Source organism: Prionailurus viverrinus, chromosome A1 (genome assembly GCF_022837055.1).
Source record: "Prionailurus viverrinus isolate Anna chromosome A1, UM_Priviv_1.0, whole genome shotgun sequence".
NCBI lineage: Eukaryota > Metazoa > Chordata > Mammalia > Carnivora > Felidae > Prionailurus > Prionailurus viverrinus.
In genome coordinates, this window is record NC_062561.1 from 136578650 (window position 1) to 136605091 (window position 26442).

Here is a 26442-nt window from a genome sequence, read left to right on the forward strand (position 1 = left end):
GAGAAAGCCCAGGAGTTTTTATTACCTTACCTTTAAATATGAATGATTAGCCAATGACTACCACATAGTTACCAAGGATTTCCAGATATTTGATGAAAACATCCAGCTAGAAAGACAGACTAACCAAAAAGAAACTTGGGAAAAAGGTACCAGAAGAAAATTAACCCTCCACCCCCACATCATCAGAGAACTAAGAGAATAGTACTATATCTGTAAAACAAGAACATGATACTCTTCCTAAGGGAACAATGTTAGAATAGGGATACTTGAACCTTTTCGAATAAGGTAAAAGCAAACAATAACAGTGGAAAGACTGGAAAAGTAAGCTCAAGAATTCTTTCCTCATGTAAAACCAAAAGAGAAAATTAGCAGAGTGATCCAGGATTGATCCTAGAATATAGCAAAAAAGAACAAAGTAAATGTAGGATAGGAAATTCACAAGAAAACAATCCAGGATTGATAGGTGTGAATTGACTCAAAGTGCCAAAAAGACCCTGCACAGTGAATGAAAAAAGACCCGGTTGCCTGGCTGGCTCAGTCGGTTAAGCATCTGACTTTGGCTCAGGTCATGATCTCGAAGTTCCTGAATGCAGGTCACACTTTGGGGGAGCTCGATCCCACTTGTCTCTCTCTCTCTCTGCCCCTCGTAGGATTCTCTTTCTCTCCCTCTTTTTGTACCCTCACTCACTTGTTACCTCTCTCAGAAAACAAAACAAAACAAAAAACAGTATTTAAGACCCATGCCAAGGCACATTATGAAATTTATGAGTGCCAGAGTAGAAGACAAAGATTTTATTTCCATAGAGAGGGAAAACAAAGGTTACACAGAAACCATAATGAAGGATTAGGGAAGAGAGTGACAGAAAAGAGTGTCTGATTTCTCAACAGCAACGTTGAAATCTGGAAGACTATAGAACACATTGTGAAAGAAAATGATTTTCTTTTTTTGTGTGTGTTTATTTTGAGAGGGAGTGCGAGCAGGGTGGAGGGTGTGGGTGGGGCGGGAGAGAGAGAGAATGCTAAGCAGGCTCAGCACAGAACCTAACAAAGGGCTCGACACTAAGTGTGAGATCATGACCTGAACTGAAATCAAAAGTTGGACACTTAACTGACTGAACCACTAATGCATTCTGGAAAATGATTTTCAGCATAGAATTCTGTTACCGTTTGTATTTTGAGTTTGCTCTGAGAATAAATACAATTTATTACACTAAAAATTTTATATCTACTTCCTTTCTTGGGAATTTATTGGTAGATATGCTCTACTGTTACATGAGTAAATCAAGAAAAAGAAGTGGGATCCAGGGAGCATGAGGTTGAACAGAAAAGGGATGAATTGAATTCCCCATTTAATAGTGAAAAGAAGTTCTGAGGAAACAGATGTGTATCAGGCCCAGTGAGCAACTAGTCCAGATTGTAGCAGGTGGGATGAGAGATTCAGCAGGGCAGTCCCTGGGGAAAAAAATGGAACTAATGGATTTTGATAGATTTGATCATATAGAAATTTTATTGAATAACTGGAATCTTATCCTTCGGTACAAACTAAGTTGCCATAGGAAAACAGTGGGAAAAGTTCGAAGTGAGGGGGGATAAGAAATCCTTACCTCTAGAAAAACTAAGTTACTATTTTTTTCAACCTTAGTTATTTTCAGAGAGAGCATGTGTGCGCACGAGCAGGGAATGGTCAGAGATAGAGGGGGAGAGAGAGAATCCCAAGCAGGCTCCATGCTCAGCGAGAAGCTTGACTCGGGGCTTGATCCTATGACTGTGAAATTATGAACTGAGCTAAAAAATCCAGAGTCGGTTGCCTAACCCACTGAGCCAGCCAGGCGCCCCTAGGGAAACAAATTATTGTACAAGAAGGGAAATTTAATACAAAGTTGGCACTGAACAAGTTATATAGTAATAAGTTGGGGTGATGGGTCAAAGACTCATAATTTTTATTCTGAGTCTATTAATAACATTTGAACACAGTGTATGTATTAATAATACAAAAGAAAATGTTTCCAGTTCTAGTTCCAAAGCAACTCTTCCCTTTAGGAGAAAAATGCCTTTTTAGTATTTGTATTGTTAAACATGCAAAATCAGAGAACATAGTAAAATGAGCGTCAGTGTACCCACCAGCCAGCTTAACCAGCTTTGAACACATGACCAGCTTTATTTTATTATTCTCTGACACCATACTTTTTATGCCACAAATCCCAGAAATCTGGGAGAAAAAAGGATAAATTAGTACCCTGTGTTCAGATTTCCCACTTTTTATCATAAATGTCTTTTATGGTTTATTCAAATTGACATCCAAAGTTCACACATTAGGTAGCCCATTATGATTTAAAATTTTCACATCATGGGGTATCTGGCTGGACCTATTTGAGGAGCTTGCGATGACTCTTGATCTCAAGGTCATGAGTTTGAGCCCCACATTGGGTGTAGAGATTACATTTAAAAAAAATTTTGGGGGCGCCTGGGTGGCGCAGTCGGTTAAGCGTCCGACTTCAGCCAGGTCACAATCTCGCGGTCCGTGAGTTCGAGCCCCGCGTCGGGCTCTGGGCTGATGGCTCAGAGCCTGGAGCCTGTTTGCGATTCTGTCTCCCTCTCTCTCTGCCCTTCCCCCGTTCATGCTCTGTCTCTCTCTGTCCCAAAAATAAATAAACGTTGAAAAAAAAAATTTTTTTTTTAAGTTTATTTTTGAAGGAAAAGGAGAGCATGAGTGGGGGAGGGGCAGAGAGAGAGAGGGAGACACAGAATCAGAAATGGGCTCCAGGCTCTGAGCTGTCAGCGCAGAGCCTGACTCAGGGCTCCAACTCACAAACTGCGAGATCATGACCTGAGCTGAAGTTGGTTGCTTAACCAACTGAGCCCCCCAGGCGCCCTGAGATTACCTTAAATAAATACTTAAAAAAATTTAAGGGCACCTAGGTGGCTCATTCAGTTAAGCCCTCTCTCCCTCTCTCCCTCACTTCCTCTCTCCCTCTCTCCCTCACTTCCTCTCTCCCTCTCTCCCTGCCCTTCCCCTGCTGTCTTTTGCACATGCACATACATGCCCATGCACTCTATATCTCTCAAAAATAAACTTGAAAAAAATACTTTACATCATACCTAAACACTCATTCTTAAAAAATATAATTAAAGTGCCAGCTTGCCCATGAAACTAAGGCTATCATGACGAGTGTCCCTTGAGTACAGTTTTTACATCATTAGTCTGCAAAGTAGGAGATAGTATTTTGAGGTATGAGAAGAAAATGTTAGCATGCTTAAAAATACTTGCAAAACGTTATTTAATATAAGTTCAAGTTTCTTTTTCTGGGTACACATTTCATATATATAATAGTGCAGTCAGTGTTATACATAGGAGTTATATTAAATCTGGATCCAGTCAGAAAAAAGAAACCACCCATTAATTTAAAGAGGGAAGTTTAATATAAAGAATTAGTTATAAGAAATTGGAATAATGAAGGTTGACTAATAGAAAGTTACTCTGAATTCTGAAGAATGTAGGAATAGCACACAGAAGGAGCAACCACCCTAGGACTGAGATAGAGCACCCAAGGACGAGCACGCAAGGACTGAGATCTAGACCTTGTTGAAAAGGGCACACACTAGGGGCGCCTTGGTGGCTCAGTCGGTTGAGCATCTGGCTTCAGCTCAGGTCATGATCTCATAGTTTGTGGGTTCGAGCCCCACATCGGGCTCTGTGCTGGCAGCTTAGAGCCTGGAGCCTGCTTCGAATTCTGTCTCCCTCTCTCTCTGCTCCTCCCCCGCTCATGCTCTGTCTCCCTCTCTCCTTCAAAAATAAAGCATTAAAAAAAAAATGAAAAGGGCACACACTGTGTCTCACTGGATGACATAGAAGTTGCCGTGGAGCTGTGTTGGCAGAACTTTGTTGGAAATCTTTTCTTTTGCATGTGGAGGAAAGCTGTTCAGGGGAGGTTTTCTGGAGGCACTCTGCTACTCAACCCTCTCTAGAGGGAAGCTGCTCTGTGCATTGGGCAATGAAGAAACTGCCCACAGTGGCAGGAACCTGTTGCTAGAGAAGCTCAGAGTACTGCAGGGGGTGTACTGGGCCAGCGAGCTAGAACTGGGAAGCAAAAGTCGTCTTCCTATAATATTCCTCCAGCAGCCTCCATTGTCAGAGCTTCAGCTGGCAAAAGAAAAATACGTTTTTGTTTTTTGTGGTTTTTTTTGAGAGAGAGAGGGCACAAATGGGTGAGGGGCAGAGAGAGGGAGAGAGAGAGAATCCCATGAGGGTCAGAGAGAAGGAGGGAGAGAAAGAAGCAGGGCTCACTTGAAGCGGGGCTTGAGCTCATGAACTGTGAATCAGGACCTGAGCCAGAGTCAGATGCTTAACTGACTGAGCCACCCAGGAGCCCCCAAAAGGACAGTCGTTAAAGACCTACATCTATTTTCTCAGAGAAGGCAAAAAGGGTGAGCTCGAGTAAATTGATAACTGGCAGAGTTAAATGCTTTTTTGGCAGTACTGGGGGCAATTGGTAGTGGTCCACAGTAGTAGAAGTGTTGGAGACCTGGTACTTAATCTGGTCTTTTCAATGAGTTTATAAACTTTTGAAGGCGTTTAACTGTGAAAGGCCTGTTATTCACAGTAAATGCTTTTTTACTTTTCTGTATATTTACACAGATGTTTGAGAACGAATTGGAAAGTAGTGTCTATATATAGCAAGGATTTTAATTATTTATTAGCTTCTAATTTTTAACTTGTAATCACTTACCTTTTAAAGTTCATCATTATACCTCTTCAGAGAATTAGCATGCCAAGATATTGTAATGTAAATATGTTCTGCCTGCCTGCCAGCCTTTGCTCTCCTTCACTTTAGCTAGAATAGTTTTCCTCCATTTTAGACTTTTCCTCTGACTCTTTCATCTTTCAGCTTTCACTGCTGCTTCCTCTAGGATGCCTTCTTGACATAGCTAAATTGGGTTAGGCGCTATTCTGTGTGGGCTAGAATCCTGTACTCTCACTGAAAACATCATCTTGTAAAGACCCCCTTATTTGTATTACCAGCATTCCCCACATCTACCCCATAGGAGAGTGAGGACTGTCTTGTTCCCTTCTTTAAATACCTAGGGCTTAGTTAATTAGCACAGTGCCTATTACATGGTGGTTTTTTTTTTTTAATGTTTATTTATTTATTGAGAGAGGGACAGAGATAGGGAGAGTGCACATGAGCGAGGGAGTAGCAAAAAGAGAGAATCCCAAGCAGGCTCTGAGCTGCCAGCGCAGAGCTCGAAGTGGGGCTCGGTCCCATGAACTGTGAGATCATGTACATGGTGATTATTAAAGAGTGAATAAAATGAGCAGGATGGTACTGTTTACTTGGTTGGCAGCGTAGGACATAATGCCATATCCAGTACACCTCAAACTACATTTTGATTTTTGTTACAGTTTAGTTTTTCTTATTAAGTTTACAGTATTACTTGTGTAACTATTACAAAACACCTTGAAATACCTGTGTCTTGCTCTCTTTCAGGTTCCTTTTTTGCCAGGAGATTCAGATCTTGATCAACTAACAAGAATATTTGAAACTTTGGGCACACCAACTGAGGAACAGTGGCCTGTAAGCCTTCATACATGTTCTTTAATGTAGTTAGGATTCTATATGTTGTTGTCGTGTAGGTATTTCTTAAAGAAATATATTCACGTCTTAATTTACTAGTAATATATACTCTGCAAAATTTATACCAAGTAGAAAGTTAAAATTGTGGTATGGTATCCAGCCTCCCATGTACATGTTGCCCTTCCTCCATCCCACGGTTAATCACTGTCAGTTTGGTGGAACGTCTTGCTGTGAAGATACATACATAAACATATACTTACACAATTACATATTTTATCTTTTCTTTAATAAAAATAGGATCATGCCATGTAAACTTTTTGCCACCAACTTGATCTTTTTACCTAACGTTTGTAACTGACCTTTTTCTTTTTTATTCTGACGTTTTTCTTTTTAATAGCTGCATATTTTATTTTAATGGGTATTCATGTTTGTTCATCAACATCTTGGTGGATTTAGGGGGTATTTGTAGAATTTTCACTAACAGTTAAGATGTCTCAGTATTGTGCATATTTTTAATCCATTATATTGTCTACAAAAAAGAAATCTTAAGTCGTGAGTAAAATTTACACCAATTTAAGTTGCTAAATTGTATATATCATAGTTTAGTAAGATAATCTAACTTGACTATTCTTAAATTAAAACTGTAAACCTTTAGATTTTCCTTCCTGTTATAGCCCCATCTCCTGGAGAATAAATAACTACTACAAAAGATAAATTTTAATCAGACTCTGCCTTCTGGTTAAAACTGATAAAATTATCTGAAGCTGAAATTTAGTGTAAGGAGTTTTTTTTGTGCTGTTACTTCCTCAACTTTCTAATTGAAAGTTTGCTATATGTACTCATTGTAAAACATGCTTTAGTAGCTATCATTTATTAAACACATTATATGCCATCATGACAGGCTTTTCATAAATTATATGTCATTTTCCCAACAATCCTATGAAGTAGGTACTGTTAGTCCCAGTTTATTTGAGACAAGTGAGGTTTACTGAGGATAAATAACTTACTTACCCAAGGCCACACATTATCAGAGCTAGGAGTGCAATGTGGATCTGTGTACAGTACTTTTCTCTTAGACATGATTTTCTTTTTTCCCCTCTTAGACATGATTTTTTGTCTTTTTTTTTTTTTAATTGTTTTAATGTTTATTTATTTTTGAGAGCAAGACAGAGACAGAATGCAAGTAGGGGAGGGACAGAGAGGAAGACGCAGAAGCAGGCTCCAGGCTCTGAGCTGACAGCACAGAGCCCAGCGTGGGGCTCGAACTCATGAGCTGTGAGATCAAGACCTCACCTGAAGTGGTTAACACCTGAGCCACCCAGGCACCCCAGGCATGATTTGCTAAACAGTAACCGCTTTACTGATATTTTCCTTAGATTTTTGAAAATTATACTTATTTTGAGATGATTGTAGATTTTAGTTGTAAGAGATAATTGAGATATTCCTTGAACTCCTTACCCAGGTTCGTACAAAGTTAGTACAATATCATGACCAGCATGCTGACGTTGATAGGTTTAACATACAGGGGCGTCACCACAAAGATCCTTTATGTTGCCCTTTTTTTAGCCATACCTACTTTCCTTCCATTCCCACTCCCTCTTTAATCCCTGGCAATCACTAATCTGTTCTCCCTTCTGTAACTTTGTCATTTCCAGAATAGAACTAGAATCGCATACTATGTAACTTCTTAGGTTTGCCTTTTTTCACATTCAGCATAATTCTTTGGAGATTCGTCCAGGTTGTATATATCAGTAATTTGTTCATTTTTATTGCTGAATGGTATGTATGTACCACAGTGTGTTTAACCATTCACTCCTTCGTCGTTTCCAGTTGGAGCTGTTAAAAATAAAGCTCCTATAAACATTATGTGTAGGGTTTTGTTTATTTTTGTTTTTTGTTTTTTGTGGGTTTTTTTGTATAAAAATAAGCCTTTATTTCTCTAGACTAAATGCTCAGGAGAGCAGTTGCTGAGCTCTATGGTAGCTGTGTAGTTAATTTAAAAAACTGCTAATTTGTTTTTCAGACTGGCTGTACCATTTTATATTCTTACCAGCCATAAATGAGTAACCCATTTTCTCTGCATCCTCTCCAGCATTTGGTGTTGTCACTTTTTTATTTCAAGTGTTTTGATGGTTGTGTAGTGACAGTTCATTGTGATTTTAATTATTTCGCTAATAACTGATGGTGTTGGATATGTTTTCATGTGCTTATTGGCCATCTGTATATCTTTAGTTAAATGTCTCTTCATGTTTTTTTCCCATTTTTTCAATGAATTGTATTTTATGGTTTTTTTAAGTAATCTTTGTACCTAACATGGGGCTCGAACTCACCATCCTGAAGTCAAGAGTCACATGCTCTACCCACTGAGCCAGCCAGGTCCCCATTTTGTGATTGGATTGTTTGGTTTTTAATTCTGATGAAGTCTATTTTATCAGTTTGTCCTTTTACAAATCCTTGTTTTGATGTCAAGTTAAAGAACTCTTTGCCTATCTCAAAGATTTTTCGACAAAACTATAAAAAAAGTTAAAACTGTAAACAGTTTTATAGTTTTACATTTGTCATTTCAGTATGTGATCCTTTTTGAGTTAATTTTTGTGTGAGGTGTGAGACTTTGATCAAAGGTCTTTTTTTTTTTTTTTGGCCTGTGTATGGTCCAGTTGCTTTAGCACCATTTGTTGAAAAGACTATCTTTCCATCGGATTGCTTTGCATTGTTAAAAATCAGTTGGCGCCTGGATAGCTCAGTCGGTTCACAGTCCGACTTTGGCTCAGGTCATGATCTCCCACTTCATGGGTTCAAGTCAGGCTCTGTGCTGACAGCTCAGAGCCTGGAGCCTGCTTCGGATTCTGTGTCTCCCTCTCTCTCTCTGTCCCTCCCCTGCTTACATTGTTTCTCTCTCAAAAATAAACATTAAAAAAAAAAAGTCAGTTGGGTAGACTCAGCAGCTGTCTGGGGCAGTGGACTTTCCATCCTGGGACCATGGCCTAATTTGTTGGTAACCTGGAGAAGGCCCAGGTGCTGGTGGACACTTAAAGCTTGATTGGCCACATTTTGGCAGTATGCCAAGATTGAGCTGGTTCCTCTTCTCCCTGCTTAGATTCCTGGAGTTACTCAGAGCTTGGAAAAAATAGTCAAAAGAGTTCTCAAACAGCCTCACAGTTACGGACCCTCTGCTGAATGTTTTGGTGACCACTGATGTGTGGATATAGTTTTATGTCTTTGAGATCATAGGGAAGCATGGCATTGTTGACTAGAATGTTTAAAGACCAGTCTTTAACATCTGTTTATATTTGGTTTATTATTTGAATAAAATAAGACAATATATCAAAACAATGAGTTGGGCATATTTGTGGGGATCTGTTTCTGGGTTCTGTCTTGTGTTCCTTTGATCTATACCTGTCCTTCTGCTTAATGCCACAGTCTTAATTAAAGTAGCTATGCATTAAGTGTTGAAATCAGGTAGATTGATTCCTCCACTTTTGTTGTTTTTCAAACTTGTTATAGCTATTACAGTTCTTTTGCCTTCCCACATACATTTTAGAATAATCTAAAGTGATTTTGTCAGAATTTTGGTAAGAATTCCCTTCAACTCCATATATCATTTTGAGGAGAATTCTCATCCTTACAAAATTGAATCTCCAAATCCATGAATAGGACAGGCCTCATCATTTTTTTTTTTTTTAAGATTTTATTTTTGATTAGTTTCTATACCCAACTTGCATCTTGAACTTACAACTCTGTTGTAAGATCAAGAGTTGAGCACTCCACCAACTAAACCAGGCAGGCACCTCAGTTATGTAGCTTTTAGTATAAGTGTCCTGTGTGTTTTGTTAGATTTTCATGTATTTGATTATTCTTTTTGAATTATTCTAAATGGCATTTTAAATTTCAGTATCCACGTTTGTTACCAGTATATAGAACCACAATCAATTTTTGTGTCTTTATCCTGTATCCTCTAATCTTGCTTTACTCAGTAATTTTAGGAGTTTTTAAATAGATTTCTTGGAATTTTCTAGATAGATCATTTGACAGTTTTAGTTCTTCATTTGAGATGTATATGACTTTCAGTCCTTAAGTTTGAATTATAAATATTTTTACAGGACATGTGTAGTCTTCCAGATTTCGTGACATTTAAGAGTTTTCCTGGAATCCCGTTACAACACATCTTCATTGCAGCAGGAGACGACTTGTTAGATCTCATACAAGGCTTATTTTTATTTAACCCATGTACTCGAATTACAGCCACACAGGTATTTTAGCATATCTTTCTTATATTAGGAAATATGAGGATAATCTTAACTCTGACACTGATAAAATAGAGTATCGTAAGATTTTCTAACATTCTTTAAATACAGTAAAGATGTGTTTTTGTTTTAAGGAGTTATAAGTTTTATCTTGTACCTAAGCTACAAGCCCCATTCAGACTGGTAGTAAACTACATCATGCATACGCAACAAGAGGGTTTACTTTTGCTTAGGAACGTATAAATATGTATTTATTTCATAATTAATTGGCTTTCAAGTAGCTTACCTACAGAAGAAAAAATAAGAATGGTTTTGTACTTGTTAAAATAATGATATTTCAATTAATGCCAAGCCTAATGCCAAAAGTGTTCTGGTTTTCTTCCCCCATGAAATGCAGTCTCGGTATGCATGCTGATCATTGTCATAGTCAGAAAATGATAATGGGGAGAAAATGGTATAGTTCCTTCTTTTTCTTTCTTAAAGATTTTATTTAATTTTATTTATTTATTTCAATGTTTATTTATTTATTTTTGAGAGACAGAGCTCGAGCAGGGGAAGGGTAGAGAGGGGGACATAGAGAATCCAAAGCAGGTTCCAGGCTCCAAGCTTTCAGCACAGAGCCCAGTGTGGGCCTTGAACTCACAGACTGTGAGATTATGACCTGAGCCAAGTTAGATGCTTAGCCAACTGAGCCACCCAGGCACCCCAGATTTTATTTTATTTTAAAGTTGCTTTATTTTAGAGAGGGAGCAATCAGAATCAGGGGAGGGACAGAGAGAGAGCGGGGAGAGAGAGAATCCTAAGCAGGCTTGGTGCTGCCGGTGCGGAGCCCAATGCGGGGCTTGATCCCACAAACTGTGAGATCCTGAGTTGGACGCTTAACTGACTGAGCCACCCAGTCACCCCTAAAGATTTTAAGTAATCTCTGCACCCAGTGTGGGGCTTGAACTAAAAATCCTGAGATCCAAGAGTCACATGCTCTTCTGACTGAGCGAGCCAGGTGCCCTGAAAATAGAAAAAACTGTATGCTTACAAGAGACAGAAAGATAATCTGAATAGAACAGACATCGATACTGACCCTAACTTAAGGGAAATAAGAATCAAACTCAAAAAAACTAGAAGACCAAGAATATCTGCTTTTCCAAAAGAAGGAAGAAATACTGTCCAACACAAAAACAAAAGAACATTAGATTTGAAAGAAAAAAATCCATTGTCTTTGTTTTAAAAACAAGCACAAAACAAAAAAAGGTTAGTGTCCCAAACACTTAAAATTGGGGCAGGGAGGGGTGCCTGGGTGGCTCAGTGGGTTGAGCATCTGATTTCAGCTCAGGTCATGATCTCACAGTTCATGGGTTTGAGCCCCGAGTTGGGCTCTGTGCTGACAGCTCCAGAGTCTGGAGCCTACTTCGGATTCTGTGTCTCCTTTCCGTGCTCCTCCCCTGCTTGGGCTCTGTCTCTCTTTCTCAAAAATAATTAAACACTAAAAAAAAAATTTTTTTTTTAAATTGTGTCAGGGAAGTGTAGAAATGCAACACAGTACAATGATTTGGCTTCATAAAGTAAGACCCTGATTAAAATGAAATGTCATAAGTCTTCATATCTATGCACAATATACCAAGAATATAAAATAGATATTTTTTCACTTAAGTTTATTACAGACTACCAGATCATTGTTTAATGCATTTACTTCTATAGGCCTTCTCTTTTTGGCAGTACACGTTACCTTCATACATACATGCTAGATATTTTACGATTAGAAGCACTCTTCTCATTTCAAATAAGTACCTTATCGTTAACCTTTCCATACACACACACACACACACACACACACACACACACACACTGCCTTCATCATAAGAAATTTGAGATAAGGTCAGATTATCTAGAAAGTTGTTTTCATTAATAGTAAAAATCAAAATATAAAACATGTAAATAAAAATTTATAGAAAAATACTAGTTGTACAACTTATTTGGGTTATATTTTGATAGAATTTTTTACTTAAAAATTCTTTAATGTTTATTTTTTAATTTTTTAAATATTTGTTTTTGAGAGAGAAAGCGCACGCAAGTGGGAGAGAGAACCTGAGGCAGGCTTCAGGCTCTGAGCTGTTAGCATAGAGCCCAATGGTGGGCTCAAACCCACAAACTGTGAGATCATGACTTGAGCTGAAGTCGGATGCTTAACTGACTGAGCCACCCAGGTGCCCCATAATGAATTTTTTAAAATGGGTTTTGACTCATGAATATCTGTCTTAAAGTTGCAATGAGATAGTCTCCCTTTCTTAAATCTCTGATAGCTCAGGATTAGCTTAATTTACTTAGGGAACTGCTGATTTGGAAGCATACTTTAGAAATGCAACTCTCTTCAAGTAAGGAATCTCTAAATTGTCACTGCAAATAATGTAAAATAATGTTGTGAGAGGAAATGCTTGAAAAGTTTGTATGAATTTCTTTATATTCCTGAAAGGATTATTGAAAAGGAATTTTTGTGCCTATTGAACTGTACTATGCAAATAATGTATGAACTTGACAAATTTGTCATTTAGAATAAAACTATTTTTACTGGAATTCAGGACCAAAGTAAAGAAAGTATCATGTCATAGAACATTGAACAGGTATTATGTAGAAATAACCTTGCTCATTTCATTCCCAGTAAAATTTTTAATTGTGGTAAATTGTTGGATTTTAATACATTGTTACCAGCCTGTTGCGTCTTTTAAAAAACTTTTAAAAAATCTGTATTTACAGGCTTTGGAATTTGAATATACATACATGTTGTGAGAGACTTTGAAGTTCTTTTTAAGCAAGTTTCTGTCTTCACATGTAGAACTATAGAGCCCCTTATGTATAGAGAGCTGAATTATACATGTCTTAACTAGGGATATTTCATATTTAATATAGGCTGTTCACCTGTAGAAAAATTACAAGGTAGTCTCTTTTTCTTAAGGTAATGAAATTTTCAACCAATCTTAAACCGTTATATGTTTCTTTGTAGTAATTTGCTCATGCAAATTCTTGAGATTAATTTCATGTTGGAAGTGGGGCATTCACATAGTGTTTTTAATGTTCTCAATAATTCTGGTGTTTTTATTTTCATAAACAGTTCAGATACTCACTTAAAACCCTACTTTCTTTGGTATCTTTTCTTTAAAGGCATTGAAAACTAAGTATTTCAGTAATCGGCCAGGGCCAACACCTGGATGTCAGCTGCCAAGACCAAACTGTCCACTGGAAACTTTAAAGGAACAGTCAAATCCAGCTGTAGCAACAAAACGGAAGCGAACACAGGCCTTGGAACAAGGTAAAACTTTCATTTTCATAAGAAATGAAGTGAATTCAGAAAACTCCAAGTAAGTAATGTATAGCTAGTGACAGAGGAGCAGCTAAGAAATGTAGATTGTGAGCTGTTTGCTTTTTTCTAAGTGTATGGTAGAGAATGTGGTATTTTAGCCATATTTGTTTCCATTGAAAATAATTTAATTAAACCAAACATTTTAAAAGGATGTGGGCACTTCTGAGTATACCTCAGCGTTGCACAAACTATCAATGTGTGCCTTATTTTCTTTATAAATTTTTATCGGTATACTACATGCTTAATGTTTAACAAGTGCTATTAGCAAATCAAAGCAAGTAAAATATATTGGATGTAGTTGGATGCAATGACTGGTTAGAATTGCCATAAGATTAAATGTGAACAACCTCATTTTTTTTTCACCTAGGAGGATTACCCAAGAAGCTAATTTTTTAGTTACAAAGATCACTGGACAGTATTTTACTACTGAAGGAAATAGTCCAAAAGGCAATTAATGGAAAAATAGTAAACGTTAAGTGAATGCTGTAGAAGGAATTTGTAAATATTCTACACATGTAAAATATGTAAAACTGGATTATTTTTATTAAATGTATTTTAAAACAAACTTAATTCTGATTTTTCTGATGAGAGTGCAAAAGTAAGATTAAATTCAATTCTCTGAAATGTAGAATTGAAAATTCATTAAGGAAACCTTAATAAAAATAATCATCAGTTATTTTGATGACCTGGCCCATCTACCTTCACAGATTTATAGTAGTATTTAAAAATGGGGTAGTAGGGGTAGAGGTAGTATTTAAAAATGGAAGCAGTAGTAGTAATGTAGCATATACCTACGACCTAGAGTTAACAAATGTTAATATACTAAATAGGAAAAAAAAGATAAAACTACAAATGAAATTGAGGTCCCTTTAATACGCCATTCCATTCTTTTCCTTTTTGGCTTCCTAAAAGGGAAGCGACTCTCAGGAAATGAGTGTCTTTCCGTGATTTTATACTGCTATTTTATAAAAATGCATGTAGTATTATACAGTATTGTTTTGAGTCTCCAAGTTTTATATGAATGATAGGCTATCTCATACTATAATTTATTTTTACTCAAAGCTTTTTTATTTCTTCCATGTTAATACATATATATCTAATTTATTTAACAGCCATCTAATATATAAAAATACATCTATCTTACGTATACAACACTACATTCTTATGCTTTATTTATGGACTGTTATTTTTCTTTCCTGTATAAAAATTACTGTAAGTGTATCAGCATAAAATAACACAAATTTACTAGCTCACAGTTCTATAAGCCAGATATCTGACCTGGCTCAACAGTGGTTTTCACATAGGTCAAAATCAAGGTGTCAGTTGAACTGGACTCTTATCTGAGTTTCTAGAGGAGAATCTGCTTCTATGCTTATTCAGTTTGTGTGATTTTAATGCACATGCTTCCTGTCCTTGTTAGCTGTCAGCCAAGGCTTTTCCCAGCTTCCTAAGACAGTCCAAATGCCTTATCACATGGCATTCTCCATCTGTAAGCCAGCAGCCGTGCTTAGAATCTTTTTGGTTTTCTTGTCTGCTACCAAAAAGGGAAGTCTGTCTCAAAAAAAAAAAAAAAAAAGGTCACCTGATTGGATTATCCATATATTAAGGTCAATTTACTTGGGATTTTAATCTCTTTATAGCAGTACCTAGATTAGTACTTAAATAATCAGGATGGGAATCGTAAAATATGCATTTTCAATAATGTTGATATTGCCATATTTCCACTGTGCTCCCAATAGCTATTTAGTTCTTAAAAATGAAGAACTCTCCACACCCCACCCCACCCCAGGTGCCTGGGTGGATCAGTCAGTTAAGCATCTGACTCTTGATTTCAGCTTTTGATCTCAAAGTGGTGAATTCAAGCCCCACACTGGGCTCCTTGCTGGGTACGAAGTATACTTCCCCTTATCTTACTCCATATATAAAAACTAACTCAAATTGGATCAAAGACCTAAACTCAAGACCTAAAACTGTAACAACTCTTAGAAGAAAATATAGAGGAAAAGCTTCATGACATTAGATTTGGCAAGGACTTCCTGGATAGGACCCCAAAACACAGGCAAGAAAAGTGGGGGGAAAAAAGACATAGGGCATCTGAGTGGCTTAGTGGGTTGTCTGTCTCTTGATTTTGGCTCAGGTCATGATGGGTCCTGAGATGGAGCTCTGTGTTGGGTTCTGCACTGTGTGTGGAGCCTGCTTGAAATTCTCTCTCCCCGTCCCTGTCTCCCTGCCCCTTGCTCACGTGCTCTCTCTCTCTCTGAAAAAAGAAAAAAAAAAAGACACTGGACTACGTCAGCATTTAAAACTTGTATGTATCACAGGAGTGTTAAGCAACACAGTGAAAAGAACAGAAGAATATATTTGCAAATCATATATCTGATAAAAGATAGCTCAACAATAAAATATTTTAAAAAATGGGCAAAGGACTTGAATAGACATTTCACCAAAGATGATCTAGAAATGGCCAATAAGCATGTAAAAGATGCTCAACATCACTAATCATTAGGGAAATGCAAGTCAAAACCATGGTGACATACCCCTTCATACACTTTGGGATCACTACTATATATATATAAAAAAATAAAATCATAGAAAGTAATAAGTGTTGGTGAGGATGTGGAGAAATTAGGACCCTTGTGTTCTACTGGTTGGAATGTAAAGTGGTGTAGCTGCTATGACAAACTGTAGTCTTTGCTTAAAAAAATTTTAAAGGCATTTTCATATGATCTAGCAATTTCACTTCTGAGTTATATGCCCCCAAAATTGTATGCAGGTTCTCAAATATACACGGTCATCAACACTGTATGAATGTATTTGTTTCCCCTCATCATCTCTAGCACTCACAGAATCTTTGTGATTTTTCCTAATTTGGTATCTCATTATCATTTACTTTTTTTAAAAGTCTACTGTTGAATAGTTCCTCACATTTGCTTACCATATATAATCCCTCTTTGTGAACTGTTGATTTAGATTCTTTGTCATTTGGGGAGTATTCCAAATGTTAGCAGTTTAAGCATCTGCGTTTTATATAATACACATACACACACATTAAAAAAGAACATTTCTAGCTTTTATTGTTTTTTACACTTAGATATTATTGAACATGCCCAAATCTTTGCTTTCCTTACCTTTTATTTCATATTCAGTTATTATATGTATTAGTTCTGTGTATACTCTTTATCATATTCCATTGACCTGTTGGTACCACACTATTTTAAATAATGTAGCTTTATATTACTACCAGGACAATGCAATTTAATGTCAAGTAACAGTAGTTCCTCATCATTACTCCTTTTTTCAAAATTTATTTGCCAAAGTTCATCTTTTATTAATATTAAAGGCAACTAAATGTTCTTGCTTTAACACAACTATAAATGGTTTCTATTTTATATTGTTACTTCATTTTACCTGTTGTTACCTCATCTATAAGTAGTATTCAATGTAGCCATATATCTTTTTTTTTTTTTTTTTTACTAGAGATCATAACTAAAGTTTTATAAAACTTCTAAAACTTCTGACAATGTAATGCATTTCCTTTGGCATAATTGTGATATTGCTAATATAGCAACATTCCCAGAAGGTATTAAAGATTTTACGCAATACCTTAAAATTCAGCATCAAAACCAAAGAATGGTATAAGTGCTAGAATTCTGCACAGTTCTGGCTCCAATGTGTCATCACACCAACAAAAAAAGAAGCTATAAAGGTAACTAGCACTGCTTTGAATATACTTCTGCCAAAGTCCCACCATGATAACTTTTTTATTGAAGTTAACTTAAGGAAATTATTAGTTGTAATCTTTCTCTGGCAAATGAAAATCCTGAAAAATAGCAATAAAACAAGATACATGTATTTCAAAAATTATCATGCAGCCACTCCTAGGCATTGTTATTTCTTAGAGCATTAATTTATATTGTTGCTTAAGCCAAAGATCCCTTTAGTCAATCAAAATAGTTTAATAACTTTTTTTTCTCAGAAATCACTTTCTTGTTTTTAAGATGTTGGCAAATACTGAAAATTTAATAAAGCATACTAATGTAATTTATAAAATCCATCAACACAGAATATTAATAAATTTCTTGTAGAAAACATTTGAGTATTTAAGCTACCTTCTAAAACTTAGAAATACCCATAAAACACACAACTTCTGAAGATGTAGCAACATTTGTACAGTCCTTTTTTTTAAAGTATCATAATATAAACAGCCCTCAGGTCTGATTTCAACTGATCTATCTTCAAAACATGATATTTGATGGCAAAGAACAGGATCTTTTGAGAGTTCTTGTGTAGTGCTGATCTCTGTGAGGGTGCTGGATTGAACAAAGACAGCCCGCAGAACTTAAAATGTGAACACTTGAAAACACAGGATCATGCAGTACAGGGAATTCTGAAACTTTCCCCCATGCATTTTTTAATGGAAAATTGTCTTTCACAAGATTTTTTTCCTTATTGTCATTTGAGGTGGTGTCTTTCTCTTCTAATGCCCGAGCAAGCATGTAACTAACTTTTCTTTGATGAGCCAGAGCTTCTTCTTTGTCATTCAACTACTTGGACAAAAAATAAAAATATGCCAATTAGTCAAAAAATCACAGCATATAGAGCTATAATCAGACTTTTTCTCAGAATGTTCTGTCTTCAATCTGTTAAGTCAGTCAATGTGAATACATTAATTAAATAAGTTAATCTAGCGATACCCAAGTATTATGCTACACATTACTGAGGACTTTTTTTTTTTTTTAAGGAGGAACAGAAGTTTCCTTCTGCTGAAACTTTTTTAGGTCATCTGAAGAGAGAGGAAAAACATACACGTGGGGTGTGTGTGTGTGTGTGTGTGTGTGTGTGTGTGTGTGTGTGTGTAGTATCAACATGTAATTACCCCTGCAAGAGAAGGCTGAAGTTCTTTATATGTGAAATTTTTAAAATATATTTATATGTGAATAAATGACTTTAACCCTCTTGTATAGATAAGTATGTTCATATAGCATGAGTCTTTTAGTTTAGTCATATGAAATAGGGATAATGATTCAAGATATAATGTGTGAGAAAGCTGCCTTGTACATTTTAAAAATTCCTGAATTAAGTAAAAGGTCTTGTCATGGACTGTATGTGTAAATGCAGATGACAGAGGTACCTGCAGTTAATTACAGGGAGCCCCCTCTTTTCAGAGGTGAAGCTTTAAACTTGTACAGGAAGAACATGGATGGGAGAAGTGGGAAGAGCATGCAGGGAATTTAAGGAGATGAAGATCAAAACTGGAGGATGGTACCTCAGCTGAGAAAAGGGCATAAAAGGCAAGTACAGAGTACTGAAGAACGGAATTTTTAAAAAAAAGAGTTGAATTAATAGGAAACAAAAAGATTAGCTTAACCACAACTTCTAACAAGAGAAAACAAAAACACTGACCAACTCTGTTAGCATCTTAAAGACTTCCTGAGGATTATCCTGGTCTTCAGTCTTCTTAGAACTGTTTTCTGAAGGGAGCATACCCAACAGTTTCTGCCCTAAGGTCTTCTTACTTCCTTGTGATGGTAATCCTAAAACTGAACATGCAAATCAACTGAAACATAAAAACCCTCACTCATATACTTCCAGGAAAAGAGGTAAGTCTGAACCAAGGATAATTCATTTGTAAATCAGTCAAGAGGTGGTTCTCTTCTGGAGAAGTCTGGTGAGTCAGGCATCAGTGTAGTGGGAAGAGAACACAGACTTGAGAGGCAGGATGGCAAACGGAGGTTGAGTGGGTCACAGCGTAAGGACCCAGAGCAGTGCCCTGCCTGCCGCTCTACTCCTTGGCTCCCAGCGATAGCTTCCCTCAAGAGAGCATGCAGCCCACATTACCAGATCATCTCAGTCTTCCAGAGGAAGCAGCAATCCAGATGTGTGTGTGAAGTCTTCCAGTGTTAAATGTCAGCCACTTACCAACATTATTTGACAACACTATGTAGACCCAACAAAACATGTCTGCAGGCCACAAGTGGTCTCTAAACCATGCAAATCCTGCGTTAGAGGAGAAAGACCTGGACTTGAATCCTCATTTAGCCCCGTACTCAGTGACCTTGGACAAGGTCTCTGTGCTTTTTTTCTTGAATGAGAATAATAGCCTCCATGCTTCAGGATTGCTGTGTCATTAAATAATAGAGCATAGGGGCTGGGAGAAGGGAGTGGACAGTTAGTGTTTAATGGGTAGTTTCTGTTTGGAAAGATGAAAAAGTTCTGAAGATGGATGGTCTTGATGGGTACACAACAATGTGAATGAAGTCAATGTTATTTAAATATGGTTAAAATGGGGGATGCCTGGGTGCCTTGGTCTCAGCTCAGGTCTTGATCTCATAGCCATGAGTTCAAGTCCTATGCTGGGCATGAAGTCTACTTAAAGTTAAAAATGGTTAAAATGGTAAATTTATGTATATTTTAGCACAATTAAAAAAAAACAAACAAACATGTAGCCCAGGTACTGACCTAATGTTTAAAAGTCCACATCTTGAAATGTGTACACTGATGATGTTCTTTATAGAAAGGGTGCAGTTTTATAGCAGAAGGTACCAAAATTGTGGATTTATACAAAGAAAACATCAAGAATGCCTTTGGAATGCTCTGCAAATGGTCTAATGGAAAACTGAGAACAGATAAAAGACAGTTCCCTTTCCACCCAATCCTGATAAACCACAGCCACCGGGGCTCACTCACTGACCTCTTCCTCAAGCAACTTCGACAAAAGGAGAAAAGCCAGACAAGTTGATGTGCTCATTAGCTTTGATGAGTGAATGAATCTGCATCTCTATTTGTAGTCTTAAAAAAAAGAAATATGCTATAACCTATCTCTCAGAACTCGTCTAAGCTGCCATATCAACAAGAAAAGTTAATGTCTTCTAAGATGTTAACCACATACAAGAAACTGACCTATGGCAACATCCTGTCCCTCTTCAGATTACTGAAATCCGTGAATAAAATGAATCAGTCTTGTCACAAAGAAACTGACAAAGAGTAGGGGCATCTGAGTGGCTCAGTCGGTTGAGCTTCCAACTTCGGCTCAGGTCATGATCTCACAGTCCGTGAGTTCAAGCCCCACATCGGGTTCTGCACTGACAGCTCAGAGCCTGGAGCCTGCTTCAGATTCTGTGTCTCCCCTTCTCTCTCTCTGCCCCTCCCCCACTCATGCTCTGTCTCTGTCTCAGAAATAAATAAACATTAAAAAAAAGAAACTGACAAAGAGCTACTGACACTTGTATGGACTTGTAAAGGCCTTTCAGAGATGAATCAGTTATTTTAAATTCTGCTTCCAGTCTCTTCAGGGCCTTAATGGAAAACAAAGATCAGGAGCTATATCTATCAGATATTTTTAATGGAAAACTTTTTCGAGTTTGTCATTAGCTAAGAAAGGCAGTCGTTCAAGAATATAAAATGAGTATGTATTCAAGTGCTGAAATGAATATTAATCTACCTCTTAGGAAAAACCCATTTTGTCTGTCTAGCACTACCTTTTTGGCCAACTTCCATGCACACAGTGGGTGGTCTTCTGTGCAGATGACAGAATGTGGCAGGCTTTCATAAGATTGTTCTAACCATGCCTTCCCCTTCGTTTTCTTTCTCCCATAACTCTTCTCCTCATCTTCCATCAAAACAAACAAGCAATTAAATTACATTTCCAAAGGGATTTGCCTTCAGTTCACATCACAGAACACCAAGGTTGTGCTTAAAGAGAACACCTTTGAAAATTCGGCAGTCCAGCTCCTATAAAGGGCTTAGCTTAGGACCTACACATTTGTGGTCCTTGAAAGAACTAGATATTAACATTTTCCATCAATTCCTAAAAGACTAAGTATATGGACTATGTTTGCATATTTGCCTGGCAGAATCACCTACATTGAGTTGGACACTAAGGTTATACCTTTGGCCTTTATCAAGGGATTATTATAGATAACAGCCATATAAATGCTGATTTTATATTTATCATAAATGATTATTGGGGATTTAGACATTACATTAGCCAGCTCAGGGATTTTTGTTGTAAGTCTCATGTCAGAAAACCATTTTAGAAATTAATTTCAGGATAGTGTGGAATGCCTCCTTAAGAGTCAGTGTTGAGAGTTAGGGTTCTGTGTTGCCCTGACTTCCACCTGATAAACAGTCTAAATACAGAAGTCTTATGATCTGCTTCTATCTACTTTCATAGTTCTTGTTTATCGCTTCCTTTTTTATTTCCCTATATTTTATTTTCCCTCTATTTATATTTTCCCTATATTTTATTTTCACATCACTTGACCTATTATTAGGAATATGTACTACTTGAGAAAAAATTAAAAATAGGTATCTTATTAAAAGTTTCATTTTTAATATTCTAAGACTCATATTTCCAAAGTTCATCTGAACACAAGAAAGATTGGAATTAGGATTATTGGTTTTGACATATTAGAAAATATTTAGAAATATAGTCATCTCAGAATTTCAATATTAAAACATCTAAACCTACAAATTATATAATCTTGACTAATAAAAGATTACAAGTTGGAATTTTAAATTGAAGCAATATGAGTTGCACTGAATAATACTGATGAATAAAAACTGATACTGAACATTTAGAGAAACTAAAATTTCTAAAAAATAACAGCTACTTTGATTTTATTGGATGATCTACTTCCAACTGTCATTTTTATTCTGTTATTCCATTTTTATATATTTTGTTCACACCAGTACAATACTGAAAAATGGCCATGAACTTTTGATAGGTTTGTGAAAAAAACCTAACCCTTAACTTGTTTCATTTTTATAAAAGTATTTTATTAATATTTCCAACTTAAGATTTTTCCTCTACTCCTCCATCTCCTTTTAGAATCCTACATTTCAGCAAAGTTTAATTAGACATACTTAATGTTTGGGTTTCACTATTTTTTTTTTAATTTTTTTAATGTTTATATTTTGAGAGACAGATGGAACATGAACAGGGGAGGGGCAGGGAGGGAGAGAGACACAGAATCCGAAGCAGGCTCCAGGCTCCAAACTGTCAGCACAGAGCTAGATGCTGGTCTCAAACTCACAAGCTGTGAGCTCATGACCTGAGGCGAAGTTAGACGCTTAACTGACTGAGCTACCCAGACACCCGAGTTTCACTATTTTCATTATGACGTCTAGGCAGTTTCCCTTTAATCACCTAGCACTCATAAACTTTCCCCACTAAACATGTTCTTATTTAAATGAGATAGTTGAGGGGCACCTGGGTGGCTCAGTCAGTTAAAGGTCTTTTTTTTTTTTTTTTTTTTTTTTTTTTAATTATCTTTGAGAGAGAGACAGAACACGAGCAGGGGAGGGGCTGAGAGAGAGGGAGACACAGAATCTGAGGCAGGCTCCAGCCTTCGAGCTGTCAGCACAGAGCCCAACACAGGGCTCAAACCCATGAACAGTGAGGTCATGACCAAAGTCAGCACTTAACAGACTGAACCACCCAGGCACCCCATGGCATCTGACTCATGATTTCAGCTCAGGTCATGATCTCACTATTCTTGAGATTGAGCCTTGTGTCCGGCTCTGTGCTGACAGCTTGGAGCCTGCTGGGGATTATCCCTCTCCCTCTTTCTCTCTGCCTCCCTCCCTAACTAGTGTGCACACACACTCTCAAAATAAGTGAACAATTTTTTTTTAAGTAGCTTAAATAAGATAGTTGAGTAGTAGAAAAGATTCTACTGTTTTATGGTTTTGGTGATCCCAATATTTCTTCTGCATATGTAACGTCCAGTGACCCCCTTTCTTCCCATAGTTGCTAAATTTTGTAATAAATCACAACTGTGATACTTTAATTATATTCTCCTTTCATTTAACGGTGCATAGTCAACTTTGATTATAATCAAAAACAACTAAAATTGTACCTGATTATTGCCATTATAATTCATATTTACCATCCTCCTTAAGGTGCTTCCAATTTATCCATTTTGTTGCTTTTTTACACATTTTATCCATTTGTGTCAATCTTAGTGCCTGGTCATTTTTCCTCATTAATTGTTGCTCAAATGCAATTCTGAATGCATCTGCCATTATGTAAGCTTCTTCTTTACTCTTCTGCAAAAGTCCCAACTAGTTTTGAAAGAAAGTTTGACAGGTGTCATATGCAAAACTAGAACAATTCTTGCCTGAATGCTGAGTAACATTAGCAAATGTAGTCTCCTGCCTAGCATGTATCTGTCAGTCTGATCTATTTCATGTGCTTAAACTAATTAGTACTTGCTGATTCCCCTCTACAGTAGCTGCCCACTCTGAACTAGATTACCAGAAATTTCCTTCCTGGTGCCCGATCATTCCTTGTTAATCCACTTCTTGGACCTTACCTCATTACCACAGAAAGGCCTTGTGTGTGTCCTGCCCAACAAGTAAGAAGGGAGGATGCCAAAGGCTGCATTTCCATTCTGCCTTGGGCCAGTCTAGACAGTATCACTGAAAATAATTATGAATGTCACCTTTTAGATACGTGCCATAACTGACCCTGACTGATCTTTGTAATCTTATGCTTGTCTTAATGAACTGCTAATTTTTAGCTGTTATTTTTCCTATGTCTGAAGACTTGAAATTCCATACCTTCAATAAAGGTAAAATATTTTTTAAATTATGGTCCATGTTTGTATTTGTTATTATAATTAACTATAATGGCAGCTGTCATTTAAGTGCCAGCACCTGCATGGTGCAGTGCTAAACATTAAATGTCTGCCTCTTCTATTTCCGCAAAACAGCCCAACAACTAGTTATTATTCTCTGTTTTAACATATGTGTCCAAACCCACACACGTAGAAAATACTAGAGCTATGACTCAAACCTAGGTCTGGCTGGTACAAAGGTCCCTTCAGTGTACCTTGCTGTTTTTCTGCTAAGCTTCATGTTAATCTCCCCATTTATCAGTGTTGTGGATCCTAGTGATTTTAAGCATGTGCTTTTTCCTCTAATTATAAATAGAGTAATTTGGAGACCATTTATAGAGAAAAGAAACATAAACTTAGGAAATATTAACTATAAACTTAGGCAAACAACTTTATGTTGCCATAGTATCATGCCAAATACTATTTGTATTTTGGAACCATGTAAATAAAATCGAGTTTGTATGTTAATTCTATCACATAAAAGTAAGCCTAAGTTCCACAGCCAGTGACTACTAAAAGGAAGCTAATTATTGCAGATATTTCCCTTCTATTAATAGAGAAAAAAAAAGCTTTTAGTGTTTTGATAATATGGTACTTACCTCCTGTTTGAGCTTAAGAAGCATTTTCCGAGCCGATGCCGCCATTTTGGCACAAGCACAGGGACTTCCTCCGGGACCATGGCAAAGGCAGGCTCCGAGGACAGCAAGCTTTAAACCCGAAAACATTACTCCCATTACTGAGGGTCGCACTACCTAGCTGCACACAAACGCAAGGGCACTTACACACATGCACATTTATATTCGAGCATGCAATTCAAAGAAATTGGAAAGAGAAACAAAAATAGAAGAAAATTGACAGGCAGATTTCAGGATCCAACCACAAATGAAGAAAGAATGTTACTACTTGGAACAAATCCATAAAGGAGTTCTACCTTCTTTTCTTTTTCCAAAACTTCTAAATTGGCACCAGTTTCTATGATCTGAATCCCTGCCAGGAACTTGAAGTAATATTAAAATCTACCTTGTCGATTTGTGAATGAGCTTAGCCTGGCTGCCCAGCATTTACTCCTGCCAGCTCCCGCCAGGGAGAGGTGCATGCTTAAAAATGATGAATGAATTTTAATATGTCAGGAAAATAATCATCCCTCCATTTCTAAAAAAATACTTGTGATTGTGTCATGTGAGACACAGCTAACACAGCTTATGCTAAAACTATAAAAATAAGAAATGGGGCAGGAAGTGGCCAGCACATGTCCTAGTGTACCAGAATGTAATGCATGGTACCAGTAAGGTTGAGGAACTGTCCTGGGGAAACCAATGGGCCTCTCTTACCCTCAGCCTCAAATTGCTAAGTATAGTGCTATTCTAGAACATGTCACAGACGGTGACGGGGAAAAGGAAAGTAGAAAATCTCCCTCTTGTTCATCTTTCATACCTACCTACCTACCTCAAGACCTGAAACCTCTGTAAAACCACATTTATCACGGCACTTGTGTTCCTGAGCTGCCATCTGCTGTTTGATCTCCAGCATGGCGAGGGCCTCCAAATACTGTCGATTTAAAACTAGGAAGGGCCAAAGAAGAGAGTGTTAGTTATGCAGTCTTGACTCCAGCCTCACCTAAGCTACTGGTTACACCAACATCATACACTCACTTCTTACAAGCAGTGCATATGTAGACATTGCCTACCAGAACTGCACAGCCAGAAAATCTGATAAAATACTGGGTATCAAACGAGATAACAGATACTTAACATTACATGAAATGTTACTGTATTTAATGTGGAAGTGTCCAAAGTCTGGTCTTCATTTGCTCAAAGAAAATTTGTAGGATTTTCAAAGAACATACAAATGCAAATTATTTGCACTTGCTAGATCTTGAGACCACCAGATAGTGAGATCTCATGCATTAATGTCAAATGGACCAGCTATCCAAACTCTATTAGACTTCTATTATGAGTTTTCACAAGTTCTCAACCATTTTTAACAAGAGCGGTCCTACTATATCCTGGAACAGAAAATCGTGACTTCTCCCCGACTTCTTGCAGAGTGAGGTGGTAGAGAGGGAGTGGATGTGGTTATAGGCTGCTGCTTTCCTGAACTAACCTAACACAGGTGAAATCTCCCATCTGCTCTAATCACAGGTATGGAGAAGCACCATTTTCTCTGTGCAGTTCCCACCCAGGAGCTCTGCCACTATTCACTTACTAGACTACAGAAAGTGCCCCTCTCAGGCCCATGACCTGATTTAGAACTTTGTCTCCTTCAAGCCACTACTTTAAAACAGTTTCTGCTAAGAAGGAAAAAACAACACATCTCTTAAAATTATATAAAAAGTTGATGCCATCTTAATATTCTTAAAACATCTTGGAGGCGCCTGGGTGGCTCACTCGGTTAAGCGTACGACTTCAGCTCAGGTCATGATCTCATGGTTCGTGGGATCAAGTCCCACCTTGGGGTGTGCACTGACATTGCAGAGCCTGCCTGGGATTCACTCACTCACTCACTCTCTCTCTCTCTCTCTCAAAATAAATCAATAAACTTAAGAAATATATTCTTAAGATACCTTAATATTCTTTTATTAACTTTTGTCATAAGGTGACTTATTACATAAGGGGTGTGTGTGTACACACATATAGGTAAAAACTTTCAAGTCT

At 37.2% G+C, this 26442-nt stretch overlaps 2 protein-coding genes across 11 annotated transcripts in view; one reads left to right on the forward strand and one right to left on the reverse strand.

Moving 5' to 3' along the window:
• Positions 1 to 26442, forward strand: part of CDK7 (cyclin dependent kinase 7) — a 62176-nt gene that overhangs the window by 23212 nt on the left and 12522 nt on the right. For 3 of the 8 annotated variants that reach the window (XM_047879265.1, XM_047879308.1, XM_047879274.1), the window contains exons 9-11: positions 5487 to 5573; positions 9674 to 9823; positions 12971 to 13118. In XM_047879265.1, the coding sequence (XP_047735221.1) occupies positions 5487 to 5573; positions 9674 to 9823; positions 12971 to 13118 (385 nt within the window). Of the gene's footprint in view, positions 1 to 5486; positions 5574 to 9673; positions 9824 to 12970; positions 13119 to 13536; positions 13735 to 17910; positions 17982 to 18334; positions 18583 to 26442 lie in introns of those variants that run through there. The other 5 variants (XM_047879284.1, XM_047879319.1, XM_047879292.1 and 2 more) reach the window with 4 other exon arrangements.
• CCDC125 (coiled-coil domain containing 125) overlaps positions 16218 to 26442 on the reverse strand; it is a 30884-nt gene continuing 20659 nt past the window's right edge. For 2 of the 3 annotated variants that reach the window (XM_047879226.1, XM_047879235.1), the window contains exons 8-12: positions 25235 to 25350; positions 24388 to 24495; positions 23060 to 23234; positions 18573 to 18709; positions 16218 to 17713 (exon numbers count right to left, since the gene is read on the reverse strand). In XM_047879226.1, coding sequence (XP_047735182.1) covers positions 17405 to 17713; positions 18573 to 18709; positions 23060 to 23234; positions 24388 to 24495; positions 25235 to 25350 — 845 coding nt within the window. In that variant the 3' untranslated portion in view covers positions 16218 to 17404. Of the gene's footprint in view, positions 17717 to 18572; positions 18710 to 23059; positions 23235 to 24387; positions 24496 to 25234; positions 25351 to 26442 lie in introns of all 3 variants that reach the window. The other variant, XM_047879242.1, reaches the window with a different exon arrangement.